General features: G+C 49.4%; 10 protein-coding genes across 10 annotated transcripts; 6 read left to right on the forward strand and 4 right to left on the reverse strand.

Annotated features, from left to right (window-relative positions):
- Positions 1 to 166: 166 nt before the first annotated feature.
- Positions 167 to 3,848, forward strand: tof1 (putative DNA repair protein (Tof1); the record flags this gene model as incomplete). The annotated part of the gene is made up of 4 exons (XM_056963177.1): positions 167 to 253; positions 307 to 544; positions 598 to 2,748; positions 2,812 to 3,848. 4 exons carry the CDS (start codon positions 167 to 169, stop codon positions 3,846 to 3,848), a joined length of 3,513 nt encoding a protein of 1,170 aa, XP_056826096.1.
- A 559-nt stretch (positions 3,849 to 4,407) lies between these two features.
- Positions 4,408 to 5,301, forward strand: N7477_001515 (uncharacterized protein; the record flags this gene model as incomplete). Its single annotated transcript, XM_056963178.1, has 1 exon — positions 4,408 to 5,301. One exon carries the CDS (start codon positions 4,408 to 4,410, stop codon positions 5,299 to 5,301), a length of 894 nt encoding a protein of 297 aa, XP_056826097.1.
- A 262-nt stretch (positions 5,302 to 5,563) lies between these two features.
- N7477_001516 (SRPBCC family protein) lies at positions 5,564 to 6,037 on the forward strand (the record flags this gene model as incomplete). Its single annotated transcript, XM_056963179.1, has 1 exon — positions 5,564 to 6,037. One exon carries the CDS (start codon positions 5,564 to 5,566, stop codon positions 6,035 to 6,037), a length of 474 nt encoding a protein of 157 aa, XP_056826098.1.
- A 96-nt stretch (positions 6,038 to 6,133) lies between these two features.
- Positions 6,134 to 7,081, reverse strand: N7477_001517 (PhzF family phenazine biosynthesis protein; the record flags this gene model as incomplete). The annotated part of the gene is made up of 1 exon (XM_056963180.1): positions 6,134 to 7,081. The coding sequence occupies one exon, from the start codon at positions 7,079 to 7,081 to the stop codon at positions 6,134 to 6,136; it is 948 nt and encodes a 315-aa protein (XP_056826099.1).
- Positions 7,082 to 8,909: 1,828 nt separating this feature from the next.
- N7477_001518 (uncharacterized protein) lies at positions 8,910 to 9,884 on the reverse strand (the record flags this gene model as incomplete). The annotated part of the gene is made up of 2 exons (XM_056963181.1): positions 8,910 to 9,675; positions 9,742 to 9,884. 2 exons carry the CDS (start codon positions 9,882 to 9,884, stop codon positions 8,910 to 8,912), a joined length of 909 nt encoding a protein of 302 aa, XP_056826100.1.
- Positions 9,885 to 13,468: 3,584 nt separating this feature from the next.
- On the forward strand, positions 13,469 to 14,891 carry N7477_001519 (uncharacterized protein; the record flags this gene model as incomplete). Its single annotated transcript, XM_056963182.1, has 2 exons — positions 13,469 to 13,577; positions 13,627 to 14,891. 2 exons carry the CDS (start codon positions 13,469 to 13,471, stop codon positions 14,889 to 14,891), a joined length of 1,374 nt encoding a protein of 457 aa, XP_056826101.1.
- A 1,193-nt stretch (positions 14,892 to 16,084) lies between these two features.
- On the forward strand, positions 16,085 to 17,824 carry N7477_001520 (fungal specific transcription factor domain-containing protein; the record flags this gene model as incomplete). The annotated part of the gene is made up of 1 exon (XM_056963183.1): positions 16,085 to 17,824. One exon carries the CDS (start codon positions 16,085 to 16,087, stop codon positions 17,822 to 17,824), a length of 1,740 nt encoding a protein of 579 aa, XP_056826102.1.
- Positions 17,825 to 18,031: 207 nt separating this feature from the next.
- On the reverse strand, positions 18,032 to 18,895 carry N7477_001521 (uncharacterized protein; the record flags this gene model as incomplete). The annotated part of the gene is made up of 3 exons (XM_056963184.1): positions 18,032 to 18,412; positions 18,470 to 18,678; positions 18,733 to 18,895. 3 exons carry the CDS (start codon positions 18,893 to 18,895, stop codon positions 18,032 to 18,034), a joined length of 753 nt encoding a protein of 250 aa, XP_056826103.1.
- A 914-nt stretch (positions 18,896 to 19,809) lies between these two features.
- N7477_001522 (TauD/TfdA dioxygenase family protein) lies at positions 19,810 to 20,994 on the forward strand (the record flags this gene model as incomplete). Its single annotated transcript, XM_056963185.1, has 2 exons — positions 19,810 to 19,912; positions 19,967 to 20,994. 2 exons carry the CDS (start codon positions 19,810 to 19,812, stop codon positions 20,992 to 20,994), a joined length of 1,131 nt encoding a protein of 376 aa, XP_056826104.1.
- A 3,175-nt stretch (positions 20,995 to 24,169) lies between these two features.
- N7477_001523 (catalase-like domain-containing protein) lies at positions 24,170 to 25,985 on the reverse strand (the record flags this gene model as incomplete). Its single annotated transcript, XM_056963186.1, has 8 exons — positions 24,170 to 24,477; positions 24,500 to 24,649; positions 24,711 to 24,795; positions 24,852 to 25,271; positions 25,327 to 25,419; positions 25,478 to 25,712; positions 25,775 to 25,904; positions 25,955 to 25,985. 8 exons carry the CDS (start codon positions 25,983 to 25,985, stop codon positions 24,170 to 24,172), a joined length of 1,452 nt encoding a protein of 483 aa, XP_056826105.1.
- Positions 25,986 to 26,825: the final 840 nt, after the last annotated feature.

Below are 26,825 nucleotides of genomic sequence, written 5' to 3' on the forward strand. Positions count from 1 at the left end.
TGACTTATTCACATGTTGGTCCGACGTCATCGGCTATTCTCGGCAGAAGCGGGCGGTGAGTTTCTCCGAAACACCGCCGCGGCGCGACGCGTTTCCCTTTCAAGTCCTTTGATTCTGAGATTCTAGATTCGAGATCTGGTATCTGAGGTCACCAATTAAACCCACAATGGAGCAGGAGGTGGTTGCTCTCGGCCACGATGTCCAGGTTGTCGATCCTGATGTGCGCGGCTACGTGTACAGTTTGGTGACTGCCGTATGTGTTCTCCTGATTCTACGCGTACTCTCACTTACGCGACTTATCTCTAGCTCGGAGGCTTCAATGGTGAAGATGCGGATATATATGTGCTAGGTGATGATGCGCTAGCATGTTTGCGCGATATCAAGCGGTGGCTGAAACTATACGATGAAAAGAACAATCGAATGGACGTGGCGCGATGTCTTGGAGAATCGAATCTGGTTAATGGCGATCTACTTCCCATTCTCTCAGTCTGGTGGAACAGCGGACAGAAGAGCAAGCATATGACTCGTGTTGCTCTAGCATGCTGTAGGTGATAGGACCAATCGATTTGTCAGGAATCTTGATGCTAACCCGCACAGTGGAACTTCTCGTGCCTTTGACTTGGCCGGTGGAATTTCATAGCCAGATGACCGTCAATCACCATCGTCACACCCCATACATCCAGCAAGTTCAAGTTCAATACAAGCGTGGTGTCTTAAAATATGGCGGGTCGAATCTTCTCCGTGCTGTCATTCGAATCGCTCTCCCGAGCATGGCGATGCCTAGATCCGAACGCGAGTCACGAGACGAAGGAATCCTCAAACTGATGCTCTACTTCCTCCGCAACATCACCATTATATCAACGAGTGCTCGTCTGGCCGCTGAAGGCGAAGAGGAGGAGACCTCCAGATCGGCCACAATCAATGCGTTCCAGGAACAAGACGCCTTCGCCCTGATCTTAACAATGTGCTCCAACGTCGGAGACGACTTCAGCATGCAGGACGTGGTTTTGCTTGAGATCCTCTTCCATCTTGTCAAAGGGGTGAATGTGGAAAAGTTGTTCATGGAGGAAGATCAACGAAAGGCCAAGCGGACCGATGAGCTGAGCGATCTTCTGCAAAAAGAAAATCTGGTACGACGAGAATATGCTAAGAATGCACCAACCCGACACGGACGATTCGGCACGATGATCTGGGTAAAGCGGGATGATGCTGGCAAGGTGTCGACTGTCTCTGGCCAGGACACTTTAAGAGATGACCAGACCACCCTTCGAAAGATGGACCAGAGCAAGAAGTGGAACAAACCTCGTCCGCAACGACGGAAGGAAGACGTGGTCCAGAATAATAACTTCAATATGCCCTCCCATCTTTCCTCCCTGGCGTCCAAGAACTTGAGAATGTTTGTGGAGGAGTTCCTAGACTCAGGCTTCAACCCTCTATTCACCCACCTTCGGAAGGCAATTGAACGCGAAGCCGAGAGAGTCTTGGACATCAACGCGCGTCAGTTCTTCTACACAGTCGGCTGGTTCCTAGAAGCGGAACGCACTCGGCGAGCGCAACAGGCAAGGAAACATGCCGAGGACGGGAAATCGGCCAAGATTCTGGAACCGGATAGCTATGGCTTGGTAGCTGGAGTCTTGAATCAGGAGACATTCATTTCCCTCAATCGGTCTATGCAGAACAGCTTGGACAACAAGGAATGGGAGGATCTGACTGCTCAGATGCGTTGCTTTACTCAGATCTTGTTGACTGTCCAAGAGATGACGGCATCTCCGATTGAGGAGGACCAAGAAATTGCTGAAAATATCCAGAACCGCATATTCTATGAGGAAACGACACATGATCGGATTATTGCCATCATCCGCGGCTACAAAGACCAAGGCTTCGGCTACTTGGATGCTGCTACAGAACTCGTGCATGTGTTCTTGCGCATGCTCGAGCGTTATTCCAAAGAAAATGCCGACATGCAGGTACGATCTCGCCGTAGGGCCAGGCAGAAGAAGAAGAATGCAGAGCAAGACGCTGGACAAGAACGCGAGGACGACGAAGCACAGAACTCCGAAGATGAGGATCTGGAGGATGCTGCTCAAGTCACCAAAGAGCGTTCGTTTGACTTCAAACGATTTGCTGCCAAGTTTTGCAATCAGAGTTGCGTGGACAGCTTTGTCACCTTCACCAGCTATTACAAAGAGTTGAACACGGCGCAGCTCAAGAGAGCCCATCGCTACTTCTACCGTATCGCATTCAAGCATGAGATGACTGTTCTACTTTTCCGCTTGGACATCATCAATCTCTTTCACCGAATGATCAAGGGACCAGGAGCGATGGACTCAAGCAAGTCCGTGTTCAAGGAGTGGGAGGAACTGGTTCGGCAAATCCTTCGCCGATTAACCAAGAAGATCGAGCAGCGCCCTGCTTTGATCACCGAGTTGCTTTTCAGCAAGATGAACTCGACTGTCTTTTACCTCGAGTATGGGCATGAAAAACAAACGATATCAACTTCCAAGCGTCCGCCGGCCGAGCTTCAATTCGTTACGAAAGAAGAAGCGACACCAGAGGCCAAGGTGGGGATTGTGGTTAGTGCGCTCGTCCTTGATGGGCGGGCCGACCTTGCCAAGTGGGTTGCCGATGTTTTGAACTCGGCAGCTTCTGAAAGAGAAGATTGGGAGATTTCAGAGTCGGCTCGTCGCGCAAAGAAGGAGGAGGAGAACCCGGACGAGGAGTTTTATAGCACTCCTAATCCTATGATTCGTATGTCTTTCAATCATCGCGTATTGATTGTATGAGAGGTGAAACTGACCCCTTTTTTTACAGCTGTGAAACCCTGCGATGATTCTTGCAAGAGTGCCATGTTTTCGAATGCGAAGCTGCGTCTCCTCATGGGCCTTGTCGGATTTGAGCGAGTTGGCATGGAGGATGTGCCTGGTGCTACATGGTTTGTTCCCGCACCTTTATCCGGCAAGGATCTACGAGAGACCATGTCGATTGTAAACCGGTCTTTGTTAAACCCAATGCCTGAGGGCGGCGAAGATGACCCCCGAAAAATGCTCCAAAAAAGGGAGCCAGGTAGTGGCCGACAAAGCCTTGCGCAAACCACACTCGATGTCAACTTTGGCTCAGACTCAGAGGGCGAAGACATTCCTGATGGACCTCTTTTCCCTCCAAACCCCCGCTCCAAGGCCAATGCATTGGACGAGTTAAAGAAGAAACGCAAGACAAAGAAGAAGTCAAAGGGCGATGCGGATACTGAGGCTCTGGATGACGAGACTCTAGAAGCACGTCGCGAGGCACGCCTCTCCAACGCCCTGGCTCGTCAGGCGAAGATTAAGAGCGACCTCTTCATTCACGCCAGTGACGAAGAGAGTGACGCCGAAGCAGATGCAGAGTTCTTCCGTCTGGAGGAGGAGCGACGAAAGAAGCAAGCAGAGAACGTGAAGAAGGCCCTCCTTACCGGGACTTTGGAGAAAGTTCAGAACAAGAAAAAGGGCAAACGTAAGAGAGGAGCTGGCACCTCTATCGCTGAATCCAAGCGACAGCGTCGTGGGTCCGGATCTGGATCTGGATCTGCCAGCGATGCAGCCAGTGACGCCGATGGTGACACCCTGATGGCCGAACTAGACGCACCGACACCCGGGTCCCTACAAGAGGCCTCGACCAGCCGAGAGGCACTGGAGGATACGCCGATCACCTCTGCAGCAGACGAGATGGACTTTGACGATGACCTCGTTTTCAGTCGAGATCGACAGGCAAAGGCAGCGGCGGAAGCTGATGCAGATGAGGAAGACACGCCCGTAGCCCCATCTCGCCGGCGTACGCGAGGTGGATTTGTGATTGAAAGTGACTCTGAATAGGGCATGGATGATGTTTTTTTATGAAGTGATGATGAGGCGTTTGGTGGGGTACACATGGCATGGAAGATACCTAGTTGGAATGATCATATTACATACCCCCTCTGTTATTTGCACTCTTCATTACGCTCGAGCCGTCAATTCTCTCGGAGTATAGCAGTTTTGCAACCATTTGCCCCCGACTGGGACTCGATGAAGTTGCAGTTGGCCGATGATTCGAGGCGAATCGCATAGATGGAGATATCTCTCGAGATCCCTGTTGATTGGACTTCGTAGGAGGCTGTTGCTGAGCAGTACATTTGCATCAGGCGTTTGCAAAGTATGACTTGAGCCAAGGAATTGTAGAATTTCTGAATTTTCGCAGCTCAGGGTTGAGACGGAACCGGCTCAAAATTTTCAAGAAGGTTCATCCATTCGAGGCTTAGTCTCCCAGCAGAGCCTCACCGTCTCCAAGCGGGGGTGATTCAGCCCCAGCTCTTCGTATTTCAGATATCAAAAGGAGGGGGGCGCATTTCCTTTGTCTCGTTATAAAGACCGACCTTTAGGAATAAAATTCATCACGATGTCAGTCATCCCAGAGGATTTCCTGAGGGGTCCCGCCTCCGCGGCGAAAGTGCACCTCATCGACTTCGAAAAAACAACACCTCCGATTCCAGCCTTCAAAAATAGCTTTGCAGCGGTAGTTGACAACCTGCTGAGCCCCGAAGAATGCAATGAGCTCCTTGTCCTCGCGGAACAATCGACCACCGAACCCTCCAAATGGGAACGCGCCTTGATCAATGTCGGCAACGGCAAACAAGTCATGTCCGTGAATTCGCGCAAAAGCGGCCGAATAATTTGGGACTCTTCCGAGATAGCCGAGCGTCTTCTTGCCAGATTGATGCCGTATATGCGAGACTTTGGCATTGAGCATGTTCAGAACCAGCCCATGGTGACCGGGCTAGGACCTGCGCGACGTGGGGAAGTGATGCACTTATCTCGTCTGAACGAGCGATTGCGATTCCTACGCTATGAAGGGGGGGACTATTTCCGACCCCATTGGGACGGATGCTATGTGACGCCTGACGGGAAAGAAAAGTCCTTGTTTACAATCCATCTTTATTTGAACGGGGAAGGTGAACAGGATATGGACGAGTTGATGCCTGAGATTGAGCGTGCGGAGAAGAGGAATTTTCTCTTTGCGCAGGACGGAGAGGTGGACCTGATGGATCTTCAAGACACGGGTGATGCGGACCAGCCCATCGCCACGACGCAAGGACCTTTGCTGGGTGGTGCGACTTCGTTTACGGATAGTTACAAAACGAAGGCGGCTGTGCGGGTGTTTCCTAGGGCTGGTTCGGTGCTGATATTCCAGCAACGGGATCTTCTTCACGGTGGAGATGACGTGTTTCGAGGAATCAAGTACACGGTACGGACAGACGTGATGTATACCACCGAGAACCCGAATCAATCGTGAATCATTGTGATGCGGGGAGGAAGACGATGGAAGGGATCATATAATCAAATCTGCCTTAGATTCAAATCTCCGCGCTCGGTCTTTCTTAGCGCCGAGCTTAGCAACTTTAGTCCGCACGTCACTACCTGCGGAGCTTCCGATTCCACGGTCACGACCATTTCTATAGCACACCCTTCGTTCATACCATTCACACTATATCCTACGAAGTCACATTGCAATCAATTGAAGCCACTTCTGCCCACCAGTCTCATCAATCCTAAAAATGGCCAACAACATCGCCTTCACCGCACCTATCAACCCGCCCGGCGCAACCCCACTTTCGCCCGACCAGATCTGGGCCGGTCTCCTCCTCAAGATTCGCTCCGCCGAGACCTTTGTATCGGCCGCAATCTCATCCACAGATGTGTTGAGCGAAAGCACTGATTCCTCCGGCAACGCTGTGACTGTGCGCGAAGTGCTCTTCCGCGAAAATGGAAAGAAAGTCAAGGAGACGGTGACGGCATTTGAGAAATGTCGCGTGGAGTTTGAGCAGCCGAATGGCAGTCGCATTAGCAATGTGATCAGTACTGGGGCGGGTGGGGAGTTGTACATGACTTATATCTTTGAGTGGAGGCATCCGGGGGTCAGCGAGGAGGAGCTGAAGACCTTGTTGGAGAAGGAGAAGAAGATGAGTCAAATGGCGGTCGAAGGGACCATCAAGGTGTTACGGCAGTTGGTGGAGGAGAAGAAGCTTTGATCTGATCTGACTGTTTTGTATCACGATACCTTTCAATGACATGGAGAGAACTTCTATTTTCAAGTGTAAAATCCCTTCCTGGTCCCCCCATCTTATCTACTCCTCAGGGACTACAATATTTCCCTCCGACACCTGCACGGCGGTGCCCGTCAGTTCGACCTTTTCAATCTTCCTCTCATGGTTGAGAGCAACGACCACCCCGATATCACTCCGTCTGCCCATCTCGACACCCTGCACGATTTGATACTGATACTCCTGCCCCGCCTTTCCCTCGGTGAGCGCCAACCAAGCCGTCAGCCCACTCGCCGAGCTGCCAGTGGCCGGATCCTCGAATCCACCCAACATCATCCTCGTGCGAATCACCTTCTTCCCCAAAGTCTCATCATCGACATCTCTCACAAAGAAATACACACAGATCAACCCGGACCGCCACCCCTCATCCAGATACGACGGATGCTGTACATCAAGATACTCACCCCCATTCGCAGTAGTCACGGCCGCGAGCGCTTCCAAACTCGGCAACTCAATAAACGTCTGACTCATCCCATTCACGATGGAAAATAGTGGGAAATCCGTGCCCGCCAGGAAGAATGGCTTCAAACTCGAATGCAGTCTTAGCAAGTCTGCTAACGGGAACCGATTCTGATGAATGCGCGTATTATGCGCAATGCGGGCCGCAACCGCCTGCGTAGCTTGATCCGCGATAGAAATGGGGATCTCGCCTGATTTAGTCACCAGCGTGTCGACCCCGCGGTTGGAGGCGGCCGCATGGGCAAGGAACCATGAGGCGGCGCCGATGGTGGGGTGGCCGGCGAAGGGGATTTCGCATTCAATGGTGAAGATGTCAATGGTGCGCTTATTATGCTCAGTGACTGGGTGGACAAAGATCGTCTCAGAGAGGTTGAATTCTTTACACATGATATGTTTTTGGCGTTGAGTGAGCGAGGCAGAGGCGGATGTTTCGGGGAGGAAGACCACGGCGAGCGGGTTGCCGCCGTAGGCCTTGAGGGTGAAGACGTCGAGAGTGACGAATTTCAACTGCATGATGGGTAATCTTGGACTTAATTGAGTTGAATATGGAGGGGGAGGGGGGGCTCTAGAGAGAAGAGATTGTATTTATAGTTGACAGGTTCAGTTTTTGACTCATGCAAAGGCGTAGGGCGTGGAGTCAGCTTATGTGGGTCATTTATCTGCCGAATCCGCTTGGAATCGGCACCTGCCGATATTACTCCAACGGATTTGCTTCTTACATTGCTCACGGCATTATGAAAGTCCTCAAGATCCCCTCTCGAAACTCCCCACTCCTTTCATCCCTTCGACCAATGCAGTAGCAAACCCCTCATGATACTTCAATGCATCCTCTAATCCCGATGCCCAGCCCGCTCTCCACACAGCCCAGGACTCTGCCATTGCACCCTCAGAGGCCCGCAAAAGTCCAACGGCAACATCCATGGTAGACCGGAAGCTCTTGGAAGATTCGATCACCAGATCCGGAGGTGGAGTAGACGAGATATGATCCAGAGGCACAAACATTCACCCAATGACATGGAAACCGTTGACTAGACGATAATCGTGTCACAGATATCCAGACATTGCGAGCCATCGGGGCTCGTCGGGCGAATGAATCCAGCCTTGGCTATCTGAATTCTTGATGGAAAATCATCTCTCAGTCGGTGGATCATAAATGATACGCCACCACAATGACACTGAGCTAGAAACTTGGAATCTCCTGTTATGGATGTAGATGGAGATGGGCTTAGCGTCAAGTAATTGCAGCTGCTATTAGGGTCTTGGAAGAGGCCATGGGGGGGATCTCTAGACTTTGGAGCAGACAACGAGAGGGGTTATCAAGCACTATGCTTAATAGGTATATGGCAGTGCACGGATCAGCTCGTATTGTTGTGTCCTCAATGCAGAGCCTCATTGTCAAACCCTGCCATCTGCAAGAGTTGAGTGTCTCTACTAAATACCTCGAGAGGACATCTCTGAACTTTTTGAAAATTGCATCCGTTTTCTGGGCCACTTGTGATAATTTTCTGAAGCTGAAGTGTTCATCGGAGATAACAAGTTTAAATAAACGGTTTGAAGATATTGCGCACGTTCCAGCATATTTGGCCCCGGGGTCGTAAATCCAGGAATGTTTTTCTAGGTTCCAATGGTCTGATTCAAAGAAGGTTGTGGGCCCAATCTGGCGAGAAGTATGTTTTCCATGAATTGGTATGTTTGGCCAGCAGTATTTTCAAGTTTATATACTAGGCTTTCACAAGAGACACAACGTACACTAAAGACATTACTGGAGAGTAATTCCCTTGTAAGTGACGGAAGCTCGAATTTGGACTACTCGTAGGTTTTACTCAATACCGGGCCAGGCACTATAGACGGGATCCTTCAACTAGTGCGCCCATCAAGACCTTACAACAAATAGTCTCTTGAAAGCCCCTCAGTACCTATCAAATCATAGAAGTCGGAAAATTAGCTGTGACGTGCTCCCAGGCATGCACGGTCGGGTAGGACATCCGGCTTCTTTTAAATAGACCGGTTACTGTCAAAAGTTTGACGGTGGGATAATGTTCACATTGAGCTAATGACCCAGAACGGACCCGACAAAGTGTGACTCAGCGAGTAGACCAAAAGTTTGAAAGTGGAAAGTGGAAAGTCACCAGTTGAGTTGGCCGGTGCAGACCGAGGCCAAGCGCACAAAACCGGGCCGGTGAATCGGGAAGTCGCAGTGGGGTTGATAAACGATAAGGTCTCAGGTCTCACACAACCCAAAAATACGATGGAGGGGGGTGGTGGACACGGGAAAAAAAAAACAAAAAAAAAAAAGGGGTATATTGTTCTATATATTCTATAAATGAAAAGGATGCATGGCTCATGAAGGGTTGCGGCGCTCATCCAGCTGCTCGTGTAGATAAAGTCGACCTTCAGTATTGACGAAGCCGCCGATACCAAAGGCGGGGATAATGCGACACATGCGTAGCAGTGAAGCGCCGACCCAATCACGACTGATTCGAGCGAGTCGCTCCTTGGTAGGCATGATCTGGGGTCGATTATAAAGGTCCAAACCGAAGAGATGAATAGGGGTACTGATGAGTTGGATGGACGCGGGGATGGCGAGTTGGGCGATAAGGATTTTGAGATATTCTTGGGAGGCGACGGAGTCGGGAATGGCAGTTGAGACAATCGAGGGGAGGGTGAAGGAGCCGAAGATGGTAAGGCCGTCGCGGAGGAGGAATGCAGAGTAGGTGGCTAAGGGGATCTTGGTGCGACCGAGGGTGCGTACTGTCTTAGGAGGTGGTTTGTCTGCCTTGGGAGGGTCGACTGGAGGGGACGTTGGCTTTGGTGAACCGAACAATTGGGCGAATTTGACGTCCTTCCAGATTCCGACAGAGGAATTAACAACGAAGGTGGAAGCGAAGGTGGTCATGCTGGCAATGGCGTGGTCGACCTTGGGGTAGACCTTTTCAAAGAGAGTCTCGGAGGCATTGGCGGTTGCAAAAGTGGCGGTGTAAAGAGACCAGACGAGCAGGGCAGGTCGTGAAGTTAAGAAGGTTGATGGCTGTGTAAGGGAGATCCATAGATGCTTGCGGAACGCTGGAAGAAGTGGCTGGTTGTAGAATGACTTTTCAACGACGAGTCTGCCATTCGAGTCAGATGCTGTGCCACACAACGGGGCAAAGGAGTACCAAGTTGGAAGAACTCACCTGTCAAAGATCATGACCGCTGGGGTAATAAGAGTTGCTGAACCGGCAGCAACGAGGGTGTCTGCCGCGAGGAGCTCACCGAGCCGGCTCCGGCTTCGCTGAATGCCCAATGGCATAGGCTTCTCTTGCATGTTCTGGGTCATGATCCGTTGATTAGGGTAGACAATGCTACCCTCATCTGATTATAGGCTGCGAAGCCGAGAGGTCGGGGTTATAGATGTAAAGACAGGTAAAGACAGACAGGGTATATGCAATGGTTGTGGGAAGGAATCTGCAAGCCTTGAGCAAGAAAGAAGATTAGACCAAACGAATAGAACGCGGGCAGTGTATCATTGCAGAACCCAACTCACTGTGGATCGTAAATCGGAGGATAACCGAATTCTGTGGTCCGGTGAAGAGGCGAGAAAATTTGCACAGATAAAAGGAAGGTTGAGAGAGGTGAAGGAACAAAAGAGGAAGAAAACGTCCAGAGGTGAAGTCACGACAATTATACGATAGTGTAGCGAGGGGATCAAGTGAGTGATGGACACCCCAGAGCTATAGATATCAATAACTGATAGAAGATCGGCCTCTTCAAAATTAACCCCTCGTCGGTGATGGCGCCCAATTAGGGGGGCGACCGGGCCGGGCACCGGTGCTGAGTCACGGCTGGTAATTGGTTCCCATCGCCGCAATGATCGCCCTCAGATTTCAGGAACAGACGCGTTCTAGAAGATCGGTGAGTCTCTGCTCGCCTTCTCCCAACGCGTGGGATTGCCCAAAGTGGATGTCGTGCCCTCCCCGCGTTTCCCCGATGGCCTTCCCCCCTCCATGATGTCTCTGGGGGCCACGACCATGGCCGGGAGTTTCTCTTGCATTTGGACCGAGTGGAGTCTCTCCTTCTTCTTTCTGTGTGGGAAATGGCCAGTGATAGGAGACCGAAGATGGTTGAACCCCAGCTTTGTGGCGTCTACTTTTACCGAGCTTAGCATTTCTATCAAGTAATCTATTTCTCTGCCACAGGAAATGCCTGAATGCAGCCCAAATCTCAACACACTGGCGGAGGTGCTACCCGACTTGCTGCAGCTGCTTCCTTATCTTTGCTGTCTCGTAGCGGGGTATTCGGTGACACACCAAAACGTTTCCTTGCTTTCGTGGCAGGCTATTGACTTTGGAACCTTTACCGAAAGCCTAGTCCGGAGCCAGCACTGCTGAAACCGTGACCGCCTTCTTTCTACTGACACGTCTGTCCAGATCATATCATGTTCATAGCGTTCATAGCTGCAATCGAAGATGTCGTGGATGGCCAGGTCCAGGCCTACGTCACTAATCGCGCCACTGAAGTCCCTGACTTGCCCGCGCTCAACTTTTTGCCACACTGAGTGTGTTTTTAAAGTATTGAGCACTCTGTGTGATGTTCCTATGATCGCTGCTCTGCCTTGTGAGGATTTGTAATTTTCCAAACTTGAGTCATTGTTAGTGAGATGCCTGACTATTTTAGCACTCAAATTTGCCATATTCATCTGATTATGTTCCTCAGAATTGATTTGTGTTTTACAATGACAAGTTCTTGACATTTCATTCATTGTATTTCTCTTTGGGCTTGCATTGAGCTCTTTGTCTATTCTCCAGGGACTAGTACTGCCTCCCACGAGTCGCAGAAATTCTCGCGCGTACAAAACATCTTAGGACAACATGATCCGAGGTCCCCTCCTTTTATGTGGCTCGTCTCTGCGCATGAATCATCCCCCAGGAGATTCATTCTTGGCATTTCTTAGTCTTCCCAAATCTCGAAGAGTCAGAGAGGACTCATGTCTTGATAGATCACCATTGAACAGTGGGAGTGGTTCAGAACCAACGCCCAGTGCCTAGGGCAGAGATCGCACCCTGATATACCAGACGATGCCACTTTCGTCCGCAATAACCAATTATGATACTGACGCGTCAGTCAGGGAAAACTTTGATCTCCAGCCTTGTAGGGCTGACGTAGAACAGAGCGGGGCCTGCCAATATGTTGGCCCAGCATAAGAATAAATGCCGATATCCTTGAGCAGTTCCTTGGGTGTTAAATTCTTTTAGGCTCACTGCGCTAATCATTGTTGAGTGCCCGGTTTGCAGGCGGCAAATGTGTACATCTGTCTACCTGAGAAACGTTCTTCCTCGGCTGCCTCCAGAAAACGCAGAACAACAGGATCACCGATGCCTGGAGGCACGAAGGTTCACAGGGGACTTCTCTGCGCTGATTTCTGCTTGGAACTTCTGGGGATGTCAAGAGTTGGGCTACCTGTGCAGACATGATCAAAGAAGCCAACGAGATTAATCGGAGAAACCCTATAGATTGCTCTGGTTTTAGATAGATATATGATATAGATTGTTGCTTGAATGATCAAGTCATTTCGAATTCGAAGCTGGGGTCTTGGGTTCACTATTGAAGATGTCACAAGACACGGTAAAGCCTATCAGGAATCTGCTGTGAAAGAATCACGGCTTGGTATGCATGTTCGTCACGTCGCGAAATTGGCAACTCGCATCGAGGACCAATCAGCACAGGAACATTTCTTACATGTACCTGCAAAGGGACTCCGCAAATCGGCCGCTCGGGAGGCTTGGGTGTTTCGACACGAACACCATGAAATAGCGGGGTTTGCACCAGTGTCACTGCTCCTAAGCTATGCTTGGGCTCCTCATCATGTGAGGATACTAGCTCAGTAATCCATTTGCAATGATGCTTATAGTCCTTCTGTGAATGCTTCACTGTGCAGATTTCATGTTTCACAAGCAGGCTCTGGCCGTCATGTCGATAACTGGTGTCGCGCTAATTAGCACGGAGCTGATGGCGATGCCAAGATCTCCCAAGTGGTGATACCACATATGCACTCGCTGCGATTATGGTAGCGGGAGCTCGGCTGGCTGAATCAGTGCACAGAGATTGGACCTCATATTCCTGTCAACCTTCAGCTAGCGACACTAATGTGCAGTCTCTGCTCAGAGATTGTGATCGCCCAGTGGATTGCGGATCTCATACAGTTTTCATGCAGAGTTAGGATGGGGGTTAGGTATCGTGACAGGTGATATCGACACCGTGCGTGTGGGCGATGCTTATAGGAATTTCTGATGGATTTCATGGCGTGGTGTGCGACCGTTGTGTCTCTATTCAACCATCTAGAGGAAGCATGCAAGACATGTTGCATTAGAGCTTCTTAGCAATCTCTCCATTCATTTACACGCATCTTGTACCACGGATAGCCTGGCCGTTGAAAGCCATAGGAAGCAGCCCCTCCAGGTACGCTCGAGGTCCCAATCTTCAAGGTCAGCCCTCAGGTAGTCCAGTTCTCAATTCAGTGACGTGTCTCAACTTTATGCGGCCAGACTTTGTCGCAACAGGGATGAGTGCAGGCATTACGGGCCGCTCGGGAGGCACAACGGGGCATCTCCAACGGGTTTTATGATCGACCTATCGCCTGAGATTGCCTATTGTCTCAGGAACGATCGATCATGTCGCATTTCCATCCCAAAGTTGGGTCCAGCTCGGATGGGGTCGCCCATTTTGGTGGGGGTTGTTGGCTGGCGCGAGGCTGATATTGCAGGAACTTGGAGTGGCTGGCCAATCTTTTGTTCAAGCTAATGCATCCACAGAGGCAATGGGGTCATGATTGTCTTAAAGAAGCGGTACCCTCCTCGAGCGCTCACCATTCACAGACCAATTTCAATTTTGGGAAACCGTCGCGAGGCTCAGTCCACCAGCTTCATGTCACTCAACATCCCTCAGCCACGTGGGGTTCCGATACTAGGAAATATTCTCGATGTCAACCCCAACGAGACATGGAATTCCTTGATTAAACTCTCGGAGAAGTACGGTAGGGTGTGACCTGTTCTACCCCTCAATGAGTTGCTTATTCTGAACAGGGCCGATATTCAAAATCAACGCACTGGGTAAACAAATTGTCTTCGTCAGTGACGTCGCCTTGCTCGAGGAAATTTGCGATGAGAGACGCTTCCGCAAGTGTGTCACGGGCCCGGTCGTGGAGATGCGCAAGTGCGCAAATGACTGCTTGTTTACCGCATACGACGACGAGAAGATCTGGGGCGTCGCCCATCGCATCATGAGCCCGTACGTCAGCAAGACTGCAACAGACCAATGCTTCAGCGATATGGCAGATGTGATTCCAGACTTGACAAAGAAGTGGACATCAGGATCGAAGAAACGGGTTCTCTTCACTGACGATCTCGATCGCCTATTGATGGCTTCTATCATGCAGTGCTTCTACGGTCAGCGCGTGGAGCTCCTCGAAGGGCCCGAGCCTCCTCTTATCAAAGCTTGGGAGCGTATTACCATGGAAGCAATGAAGCGTCCCACACGACCGAAGATACTCACCTGGCTTCTGTATCAGCGCGGTTGGGAGAATGATATCAAGACGATGCGTGACTTCGCGACCGAGATCATCAAGAATCGGAAGGAGCACCCTGATTATTCTCGCAATGACCTACTGGACGGACTACTCAACAACACGGATCCGCAAACAGGAGAGAGACTCAGCGACACGTCAGTCATCGACGAAGTGGTGACAATGTTCATCGGCGCCGCGACAGCACCAAACCTTGTCGCATATGCACTGTATTACTTGATCAAGAACCCCAAGAAGATGGAGAAGGCAAGAGCCGAAATCGATTCAATCGTCGGTTCAAGCGAGAGAATCCAGCTAGAGGACCTCAAGAAGATGGAATACTGCGAAGCCATCATCCGCGAATCCCTTCGTCTATCTGCCACAGCACCTGGTTTCAACATCGAGCCTATTCCATCAAAGAACCGTAGCCCAGTCATGCTTTCAGGAGGGAAATATCAAATTCCGCACGACCAAGCCATAATTGCCATTCTCCACACAGTGAACCGTGACCCCAAGATCTTTGAAGACCCAGAAGACTTTATTCCTGAACGCATGCTCGGTGAGAAATGGGATAATCTTCCAAAGGCAGCGAGGAGGGGCTTTGGAAATGGCAAGCGTCAGTGCTTCGGTACGCAGTGGGCATGGCGATGGTCGATCTTCACCATCGCTAGCATTCTCAAGGATGTCTCGTTCGAGTTGGAAGATTCGGACTATAAGCTCACTTCTAATGGGGCGTTTAGCGTGAAGCCGTTGAAATTCTATAGCCTTGTCAGTCCTAGGAGGTAGTCAAGTGCTAGGAACATTTGAAGTCGGACTTATATGTTTCTTCTTCTTCAGTTTTCTCCTCTCGGGCACGTATACGATCACAGGTTGTATATTCTATTGTATGCCAGTGGTGATTGTTGGATGATGAGACGCGCAGTCAGTAGTTGATCATTGGTTCAAGTCTGCACGTACTGCCGCAAGCTCTTATGACAATATTGAAAACAATTTTTGCATCCTTCTCACAGGGCGAGGTAGGGATTGTGGGTTCGTCTGACTTTAAATGTCCTACGCCTTGGGTGCTAGCGCATAGGATAGTCAATCGAATTTCCGTAGCAATCCATGCTCACGAAAGCCAGAAATAAGTGTGCCATTAGTGTAACTGGCAAACAAAAAGAAATCGTCAGCACTAGGGTTCGAACCTAGGATCACGAATGAACTAGATGTCAAATTGAATTCAAGTCTAGCGCCTTAACCACTCGGCCATACTGACAGATATGAATTTGAAACGCAAATAATGAAATATGTTCCAATTAAGAAATGGCCCGATCCATCGTTCGAAAGGTTGTCTTCCAATTAATGGCCAGGTAACGAGCGCCGTCGTTGAGATTACGAATGAAATGACAGCCATCACTGGTCCCGAAGCTGTCTCCGTCAAATTCATGTTCGCATATACAGTTAATGTCTATGGATCACAAAAGATTTCGACTGAAATTGAATTTTTCCTGTCATCACTGACAGAACGAACGGACCAATGATCGCGCGGGTCTTACCAGCTTATTCAATGCGGACGAGTTTTCCGCACTCAACCGCATTCAAGAGCCGAGGAAAGAGACACGCGTTCGATATTATCCAGGCGCGAGGATTCATTCATCAGAACATAGTTGATTACTATGACCTCCGCGGCTGATAGTGCCCCACTGCGCGTCTCGCAGCGGCGGCCCCTGGCCTGTCGAGGTAGATCTTTCCCCCTCCATTGTGTGGAGAAACGGGCTGACCCCAGATTAGAGTGCACCAGGCGAAAGCGCAAATGTGACAAGCAAATTCCCTGTACCAGATGCAGACGCCTCAATCTTGAATGCTCTGTGGAAACAGTCCGGCTGCGCCGGGACACTGTGCAACATGCGTCTGAAATTCAGTTCTTAGGTTCCCTTTTGGCGGATTTGGATGCTGTTTCTGAAACAGTGCCTCATGTTGCTCAGAAAATCAAAGATAGGATGGACCGGCTTCAAGGTGGTTCTGGCGATGCGTCTGATCAAGTGAACCTGGATTCAGTTCAGGAAGATAGGAGATCTTCTGAGGGTCTAGATGAAAAACCGATACACCATCGACTACCTGACGTGCTCCCGGAGAGTACAGATCCTCCTATTTTGACTGCGATTGAACATCTTGCCTGGGGACGAAACTCTGCAGGCTGCTTCCCACATAGGAGATGCGCTTGTCAATATCGCCGAGACAGCCCGGAGCTGTTGTCGATGAACGGCGGCCCATTTCAGATACAGGGCTCTGCTTTGGAATCGATGGTTCATATTCCCAAGATCTCCGATGCCCAGAAACTCATCAGATTCCATGTTGTCCATATCTCATGGCACCATAATTGCTTTCACGGTCCAACATTCCTCGAGCAATGCGAACTTTTCTGGAGAACCGGAAGATGTGACCACCCTCTCTGGATGGCGCTTTACTTTGCTGTCTTGAGTTGCACTGTCAATTCTATCCAGAATAGTGGCAAATTAAGAGCGCTCGTCGATGTTAATCTTTACCTTGCGACGCAACCAGCTCAGCAACTTTTCTCATCCATGATCCAAACTCTCTACAGTTCACACTTCCTGAACGACCTCTCAATATATTCTGTCCAGGCGATTGTAATATCAACAGAGGTTGCCCACAATCTTGGTCTCAGTCAATTGAACGCGACCCTATTTAATGCCGCTGTGCGTATCGCTGAATGCTTGGGAATCCACAAAATCAAAGAACACACAGCAACCCTGACCCACACTAAAGACGAATGGGAAGAACGAGTTGAAAGAGAAGTCGGAAAACGGGTATGGTGCCAGATGGTTATCCAAGATCACTTCGCCATCCCCTTCACCGACACTTACAGCATTTCCCCGATGCATTTCTCAACGGGCCGGCCCCTGAATGCAGATGAACGCAACCTAAACGAATTGCCAACAGAAATACCCACGGTGAGCACTTATGTTCGTGTTCTGGTGGATCTGGCAGCATTGATGCCAGGCCTCGCAGATGGACTGGGTCCATTGACGAAAAGAAAACCCCGTCGTGAGCAATACGAACACATCCTGCGGGTTGACCAAAAGATGCGAGCGGTCGTGAACAACATACCGCCGTTTTTGCTACGGTCGGATAAGGTGAAAGAGGCACAGATCCCATGGCTCGGCATCGCCCGCCGCAGTCTTGCCATCACTGCTGCCGAGAAAATCATCATGATCCACCGGCCGTTCCTCTTCCGCTCATTCCACGATAAAACATATAGCCACTCTCGACGAACTTGCGTCGCGGCTGCAATGACCATTTTACGAGAACATGAGGCAATCGTCGAGGAAGATGACCTCTCCATCTGGACTCACACAGCCTTTGCCATCACGGCAGCAGTCATTCTCTGCTTTGAAGGGAATGCCCTGCTGAAGGAGTCCAACAACGCGAAAGTCAGCATCTACAGGGAGGTTATAGCAGCTGCTCGCGACCGTCTAGCAGTTCGGAACGGCGATATCATGGCTCAGCGTGGTGTCGCTCTTATTGATGCGATCTCCATTGCCGAAGGAGCAGGGTACGATGCGTCTGATTTAAATCGGGGCTCATCAATCGATGTCAACCGAGTGTTTGCCAATTTCTCAACACTAAGTCGATCGAATCTCAATGTGAACGCCGAAGATATAATATTTGGGAAAATCCCCGGTGAAAGTCCCCGAGGGGCTTACCGGCTCAGCAATTGATGCAGACGAAATGCAATTGGCTTGGAATCAAGAAGAAGTTGATTTCGACTCCTGGTTCAACGAAGTATTCCACAACTTCCAAGGTCCTACATTATGACAAGATACGAAAGGGAAGCTCATGTTAATGTACCTGTTTAATGATCAACGATATACCATCACACGTCTGTATTATCCACATTATTCAATCTAATCGAGACTATACTTTTTTCAAGCCCTCACATAGCCCGTATCATTGACCCCATCGTATTCCCGGAACGGCTTTGGCGCACTCGTGCTCGTCATTGTGCACTGCCACAACATTCTCCTCTTGTCCTCTTCTTCCTTGAACTTGGCCAACTGACCAGTGATGCTGTGCATAACACCACGATTATGGAAGATGACCAGGTCGCCCTCCTTCCAGCGATGCGCATAGATATTCTCGGCTGCGTAGATCTTGCGTTGCATGTTGTAGACCGTTTCCCGGACCTGCTCAACGTCGTTCATTACTGTTACTTCTCCAGTGGCTGGGTTTCTGGTGGTGAGTCTGTAGACGCAGCCGTGCACTTGCAGAAAAGGTCTATCTGGGTTCATGGGATTCCTCCAGACCATCTTTGGATGACCTGTTAGCATTCAATATTCCGAGCTATTAGCCAAAGGAAGACTCACAGGATGTTCAGCCACTTTAACCCAACTCCACTCCGACATCTGCTCAGTAGAGACTTCGCGGCCCATGGTGGGTATGGTAAGACCATCTTCGAAAGCTTTACACTGCCTGATGTACTCGTACGCCTGAGGCTCATATGTAACAGTGGTATTAAGCGCAAACTCCTGCTCCTCAGGTGTCAAAAAAGCGAAAGCACGAGCGCCGGAGAAGACTAGGTATTACTATTTTAGTATTGTGCCGAGCATGAGATTGTATTTTGACGTACAGGCTGTAGCTCCAGCGGCAATTTGCTTCTCCCCATCAGGGAACTCGATCTTTTGATCCGGCAGGTTGGGAATCCGGATAGAGTGTAGGATGGTGACTTCGCCCGGCAGGCGCTTCGTAGAACGGGGTGTCCATGTGCCATCTGTATGGACGAGTATATCCATTGTCGAGATCTTTTTCAGCGAGAGGAGTCTCGTGGAATAGTGTGTGGTCCTATCGTATCGGGTTAGCGCTGTATTTGACTTGCTACATATGATATACATACCAGGTGAACAACTTCAATCTCCTTCAAGCCTTCATAATCCTTGAATCTGCCAGATCCAATTATTCCCACTTGTGGGGCTTGGGGTGCCGGCCAGCTTTATAGGCTGACAGAATATTCTTCGCTTCGCTGACGGCTTTCTCGCCCGCAGAGTGAATGACTGACGCACTTGGATCGAAGATTTTCGCGAGGTTGGCAGAACAGTCGCGTCAAAGCCCTTTTGCTTCCGAATGACAATGACTTGATTTTCAAACAGCGCTCGTCGGAGAGTATTCTTGTCCTTTTCGGTCAAAGCTATCCAACTCCAGAAGAGTCATTCCTGGAGGAAGGTGGACTTCAGCGCCGATGGCCGAGCTTTGTCCGATCTCCTTTGAGAGGAGATCAAATGTCAAACTTGTGGATGCGGGCATTTTAAATGTATAAGGCACAATGATGGAGATTGTTTGAATGTTGAAGGGAATGTTTACTACATTGATTGCTTCGCATCGCATTGTTATAGATCAGCGCTGTGGAGGCAGAGTGGGTGGGAATGGAAATCTATCCGCCGGGGGATCTCGACCGCACCATCACGATTAGATTGCAGAAAGTGGGACTATGGGGACATTTTATCTAGAGAAGAATTGATTGATGTATTCTTGATTCAATTGAGCACTATAAGTGAAGATGAAAGGGGGGTGACTTTCCATAAGTCGCCCGCATCTATTAGGGTGTTCGACAAAGTGCAAGGAGGTTGGCTTCATATAAAACATGGCTCTCTCCAATATTTGCATAGCAACAAACATTTCCTTATAATTCCTTTATAAATCTGTCTCTATCATGAGTACCACTACAGTATGCCTCAATCCGCTCCCCAAGTCTAGTGTGTGTCAAGTGGACCTTGGCACAGAGCTAAGTGGACTTGATATTGAAAAACTGAGTGGTAAGTGTGTATGCATAACACTTGTTATTCCTTAAATGACTCACAGACTCAAAGATGACGACTTTGCCATCCTTCGCAAGGCCCTATATGAGAACCAAGTTGTTGTGATTAAGAACCAAAAGAGCCTTTCCCCCCGCGCCCAATATGAACTCACTCGACGCTTTGATCCTTCTGCTGCTGTCTACAGTCATGGCAAATCCATCGACAAGCGTAGTGTCCTCCACGCCGACTTGACTACAATCCCTCATCAGCCGCAAGTTCAAGTCATTGGAAGTGGCTCTGTCGACGAATACGAAGGACTGGGCAAGCTCAAATTGAAGCATCCTCATCACAAAGCCTTCCACAAAACCCCAATCTCGCCCGACGATGATGCTGAATTCACCCATTTCTATCGCTGGCACATTGATTCCGCGATGTACAATCTCGATCCGCCCCTCGTCACCTCGTTGCTAGCCGTGCAAGTGCCCCAAGGGCGCCGTCAGACCCTTCGTTACGATGACGAAACCAACGCCGAGCTCAACGTTCCCCTAGGAACAACCGCCTTTTTCAGTGGTTACCACCTCTACGAGATGCTCACCGAAGAAGAAAAACACTTCGTTCTCACCAGCAAAGTCGAGTACCCACCACACCCATATATCTGGATGAGCAAGGCCAAATCCCGCTCCAACGGATTGGGAATCGTATTCGAAGGCCTCGAGCTCGCCATGGACGAGTTACCTCCCTTTGATGAATCGAAGATCAAAATATACCCGATGGCGTGGAAAAATCCCGTCACGGGGAAACTGGCGATGATGGTCTATCCGACTTGCGTACGGAAACTCCATCTCGAAAATGGGGAGGTACTTGATGACCTTGTTGAGATTCGGCAGCGCTTGTACTCGCTGCAGAGAAGGGCAATTGATCCCCAATATGTCTATCCTCACGACTGGGACGAGGGTGATTTGGTGCTGTTCAATAATCATGGGGTGATGCATTCTATTGTTGGGTCGTTCACGGAGGATGAGGTGCGTGTCTTCAGGCAGTGTAATATGGCTGCTAGTCGGCCTCCTGTGGGTCCCGAGGACTCTCTACCTGCTCCGTGACAGTGTGGTAATCAGATTTCGAGCTTCATTTCTCGGCCGAGGTATCGTCCTTGTTCTTTCTGGTATATCAACTAATGTAAGAATGATACATGAAACGAAATGTGCAACTTCTCAAAATGGGATACTCCGAAATGACGCCCACGCTTATTACCTCAAGCCGGCTGTATGATCCTACCGTCTTTGATGTCATAAGTCATCTTCCTGTTGAGGGGATCCTTTCTAACAAAAAGTGGCCTTCCTGCGTTCAGCAGGGATTTATCACCTCCAATCTTAAGTCCGTAATCGTTCTTGTCCGCCAAGGTCGCCTTCCAGTTCCGGGGATCTCCGTTCTTATCTTCAGATGCAGAGAGCTTGAGCTTCTCAGTCTCGGCTTCAGCATCAAGCTTCTGATCAATGCAAAATATTTTCGGGTCCAGGTTGTATTTCTCGGCATAGGTTTGTTGACAGGTGACATCATACGGCTTAATCAGACGCGACGCGACCAAGACTTCATTTGGGGCTTAACGCTGAACATCGAAATTTAACTCTGAACATCGAAATTTAACGCTGAACATCGAAATTGCATGCAAATGGACATAGATCAATGAGATACGAGGCTAGCAAGAAAGTGCTCCTCGTTTAAGAAGAGCCTCATGAGTCTTCTAGTCAATGTCTCTGCATTCTCCCTCAATGGGTGACACTGGTCCGTTCTTTCGTGAACTGTGAACATGGTCACTTTGTTAGGTACTGTGACCGCACGGCCGATGCGCAAATGTTCTGGCCGGGTTGCAAGACGCTGAGTGGGGCAAGAAGCCCGACCGAAATGGTCCGGAGCCCCCTTTCCACAAGGCGCGGGGATCCTATTCGCGTGGCGCACTTTCATCCCTATTTCAATCGCTGAGAGGCGACGTCTCCGTAGAATCAAACCAATCTGAGACTAGCCCCAACTAGTCCCCAGAGGACCTCGCGACTTCTGCCTAAAGATGCCTAGACTAAGTCGCTACCGAGAAAAGCCATCCGAATTAGAAGTGACTACCTACAAATGAAACTGGACACCCTTTGACAGATTGTAAAGTGGTCTTCATTGCTGATCAAGGAATTCACCTCAAATGACGGAGTTTACAGAGCTTCCCCCCGGAGTTGTTGACGCTTATTGTGTCACTTGCAGACCTAAAGTCGCTGAAATCTTTGCGACTGACAAATCACCTGCTATCCTCATATGCTAGCAGATGTCTATTCCGCGTCATTCATCTCTATTGTGATGAGGAAAGCTGCAAGAACTTCGAGGCCGTTGCATCTCACCCGGTCTACAAAGGTACGGTGCAGAGAATCCATCTCAATACCGTGACAGTTGACTACGTGAGTGTCATCAAAGTGAAAAGGGGTACGCTGCAATCTAAATTGAATCCTCGACTAACAGAGAGCGAATTAGGACACTGATGATGAAGATGAAATTCCACCTCCTACAGTGTGGCAAAAGCCTCTAAAGAAGCTGGAGCAATTTTCGAACCTTCAAAGCGTGGTTCTTCGCTTTGATAAAAACTGTGCTGAGGATCCTGATTTTGCGGATAAGCCTCAAACCGAGCTATACCGGCGAACAGTCATGCAGTGGCTCTTTGCAGAGTTAGCATCTCTAGATCAGCCCCTAAAAGAGCTTGCCATTCAAAATCACCAGAATGTTTCACCGAGAAACAACAAGCTCATTAGCCATATAGAGCAAGTTCTGCAGCACTTGACGTCTTTACGACTGAATGTCGTTCACGAACTTTGTGATGCTGCCCCTGAAACAGAGATTGAGGTATTTTACGTCACAATACCGTATTAAATGAATTCCTTCGCTCACCCCAAGACTAGAAACCCGCTCCACACGACTTCTTCACGCGAGTCCTGCCATCAATATGGCTCAAGCCAGCAATGGCGTCCCTTGAGAGCCTCGCATTGTACTCAACCTTCTATTGGGGTGCTTATCCTAAAGTGAATCTAGATGGAGTTCACTTCCCTCAATTGAAGTCATTATCCCTTGGTCATTTCTCGTTTGTCGACGACAAGCAATTGGATTGGATCTTGGGGCATTCGGCAACCCTTCAAGAGCTCTATCTGGATGACTGCCCTATACTGATAAGCATGAGGCTATTCGAATTTGAATCGAATCTTTCGAATTGCCAAATTCCAAAATCCAACATGGAGATCCAGGATCGGAATGGCCAGCAGGAATTCCATTATACCTATCCACGACGGTGGCATGAAATTTTTTCTTCTATTAAGAGGGGGCTTCCTCATCTACGTCGATTTGGTTTTGGTGTCAGTGAATCTTGGCATAGATTTGTGTTGCCATTCGAGAGTGAAAGCGAGATCGTACAGGCGTTGATGCAAGACCGATACCTGGCATTTGATGGCGGTACAGGGCCGAGTCCATATCTTGAAAAGGAAGATTATCTCGAATTCCATTCCGACAAAGAATGGCCGCAATGTGATGAGGAAGATAGAAGTGCGTTGAAAGAGTTGTATGCGAAAATTGGACAGCGAGTGGATTATGGGACGATCGAAGTTCGTTCTAACCGGACAGTGGAGAATTTATTACAGATACCGAGAGGATATTAGCAGAAGGATAGCAGAAGAATCTTGGAGATGCTACGCGATGAATTGCTGAACCCTTGAGCGGCCCTATGACAACTCTTGTCGTCATACCTTGTGAGAGAAGAGTCCTTAGACTACATTCCAATAACTAACGACATGATCCCAGTTGGATCAAATACCAGTCCCATGATTTGAGAGGCAAATGCTCGGCTACTTCAACCCCTTTCATGTTGTACGCTGTTACCGGTGGCAGTGCTTCCCAAGCCTGTCTAAGTACATTCACGTATTATTGCTGGCACATTCCGTACCGAGTAAAAATCAAACGCACATGGTATTCAATGTAACTTAGCTTGCCATCTCTCGGCGACTGGTGAGCTTTACTAGGTCAAACCAAAAGCCCGATTCGAGTGGGCTTGAACTGGTAGAGACTGGTTGGGATGAGTAGAGATGGGAGATTTTGCTTCAAAGTTCTGAAGTCGCGAACTTAGGCCTACAAAAAATGACGGCTTGGCCATTGTTGGAGGGTAACCTCCCGTGTGAGAATATAACCACTTTTCAGATTGTGAATATAGTTTCGAGCAATTCAAAACAGATATTATTCCAGTCCTATTCGACTATTTCAAAGATGCGAGCTGTTCTTACCATGCGCAGTCATCAATTGACCAATGCGCGGATCGACTTGACTAAACATTCCTTTAACGGCTTCCTTTAGCTCCACAGGCACATCTTCCAAGGTCTCCGAGACATTCGCCACCCATTGTCGTCTTTCATTTTCATCAAACACATCATTCCACAGTGCCCGGGGCTGAATGAAATCTTCTTCATTGACTTCGAGCTCGTGTTGACCGAGTAAAGCATTTTGTTCGATGCGCTCAGTATGTCGTACGTCTGAGGGCACCTGGCTGGGCACACCGCGACCTGAGAGTACTGCGAACGTAATTTGGCTCACCACCATAGTTCCGCGTCACAGTACCCATCCCATCTCGCTCAAAGGGATGAAAGACCGGGCAGATGGCGCGATTGGGAGGAAGCTGGGTATAGTTCACTCCCAAGCGGTATCGTTGAGCATCTGGGTAAGCAAACATGCGCGCTTGCAACACTGCATCGAGCAATAAGTTTGGTTGCGCTAGCCAATGCTCGGAAATCGGATGTGTACGTACTGGGGTCAGGGGTCATTGCGATTCCAGGAACCATGTTCGAAGGCGAGAATGCAGCTTGTTCAATCTCGGCAAAGTAGTTCTCAGGCTAAGATTCTTGTCAGTAAATAGGTCCCTTCTATAACCGGTACAGAGTGGACTCACGTTTTGATTCAAAGTCATTTTACCGACTTCAATCAATGGGAACTCTTTGTGTGGCCAGACTTTGGTGATATCGAATAGAGCCCGACCATAAGTCTCAGCTTGCTCGGGCTCCATCACCTGCACACATAATTTCCAAACTGGGAACTCTCCACGAGCAATACCATCCGCCAAGTCCTGATTGTGATAATCGGGATTTACGCCGGCGACACGAGTGGCTTCCGGTCCAGAGAAATGGGTCATGCTCTGGGCAGGCCGAAAGTGGAACTTACAGTAACGGAAGCTGCCATCTTCAGCCACCATCTTGAACGTATGCACGCCAAAACCAGTGACACGACGGATCGAGTTCGGAATGCCACGAGAACCAAATAGATGCATAAGTGCATGCACACTTTCCGGCTGATTGACGTGGAAGTCCCAAAACTACATCGTTAGCGATATTAGGCGAGATTATGATGGGGCATAGATTGGCACACACCATAGTCCAGTCCGGCCGATTTGTAGCGGGGTGTCTTTTGTGGCTTCTATTTAGGGATGGGAAGCGAATTGGGTCTCGTACGAAGAACACAGGCTGCGGCATGACATGTTATTCTTAGATCATCACCCTTGCCAAGCAATGTGAGACTCACAATGTGGTTGCCGACGATGTCGTGATTGCCTTCCTCGGTATAGAACTTGACGGAAAAGCCACGGACATCACGGACGGTGTCTGCACTTCCTTTTTCACCACCGGTTGTACTCAGACGGAACAAGACCTTCGTCTTCTTCCCAACGCCATTGAGGAATTTCGCTGACGTGAGCGATGAAATGTCATTAGTGACCTCGTACTCACCCCAAGCACCCGACGCTTTCGCATGGACTACTCTATTATTAGGTGTCAGCAATTGACTTTAGACGAATCAATCAATCAAAGCGATCATCCGTACCTCTCCGGAATGCGCTCGCGATTGAAATGTGCAAGAGTTTCGAGCAGAAGGGTATCGCCCAGAGTCGTGATGCCTCCGCCTCCAAAAATAGGCAGCGTGGTACTAATCGAAGGGTCGGAGATTGGCTGGCCTTTACAGCATGTCAGATTGGCAAGCACAAAATGAATATTTAGAACTGACCTTCTGCCAGTGTGAACTTGGGATTGGACATTTGATGGCTTTTTCAAAGGTATTGTCACGATGTGGTGGGACTGCGTTGTTCTGCTAGGGGGATGACCCGGCTTTTATGATGCTATGCATACTTTTTACACAGGAGATCTATGGGAACAGACCAGTCATGGGCTCCGGATTGTCGGCTCATCATTGACGGGCGACTCTGTGTTGTGATTCCTATCAGGGCATGCGGTAAGCAAATGCGGGACAGACCAGCCCGTGTTGGAGCTGGTACGAAATGGAAGCCGAGATCCCGAACGCCAATCTGCGGCGACGAGACACAAGATGATGCACAGTGTAGTTGGAGACAGTATGCAGTATTTACTGTGTTCATACGTCAGCCCTACTGAAGCTCATGGCAAGCTAACCCATTAGTAACCGAACGCGGCCTAGAAGCTGTGTCCCTGTCATCGGCATAAACTCGGCGCTCTCGGAAAACAAGAGAAAACTTGGCCAAGCGGCAGTAATTTCGATGATGATAGGCTAATTGGGCTGTGCGGTGTTAACTATAGCTTCCCCTCATGAGGGGTAAACCGTTGGAGATTCCGATGTCTCGTGTGGTGTTAAATGATAACAATCCATTCAAATGTCTGAGGTGCCGAGTCCCCGCTTACCACAACAGGCAATACTACCACTCTGAGTGCTGGGTTGACATCAATGCAAGCCACTCCACTGATCTTACAATAGTTACAACTCACTTCCGAGATATTCCCGTCGCATTATGATGACACTCGGAAGACGGCACGGTCGCGAGACACACCGAGGTAGAAAGACTGGTGAGATGGGAAGTATAGATATAAACCAGAAGAATGGATGCTGCTTTTCCTCTGTTCTGCAC

Source organism: Penicillium maclennaniae (assembly GCF_028827695.1).
Source record: "Penicillium maclennaniae strain IBT 15551 chromosome Unknown utg000002l:1.0-2354659.0:1.0-2356205.0, whole genome shotgun sequence".
Lineage (NCBI taxonomy): Eukaryota > Fungi > Ascomycota > Eurotiomycetes > Eurotiales > Aspergillaceae > Penicillium > Penicillium maclennaniae.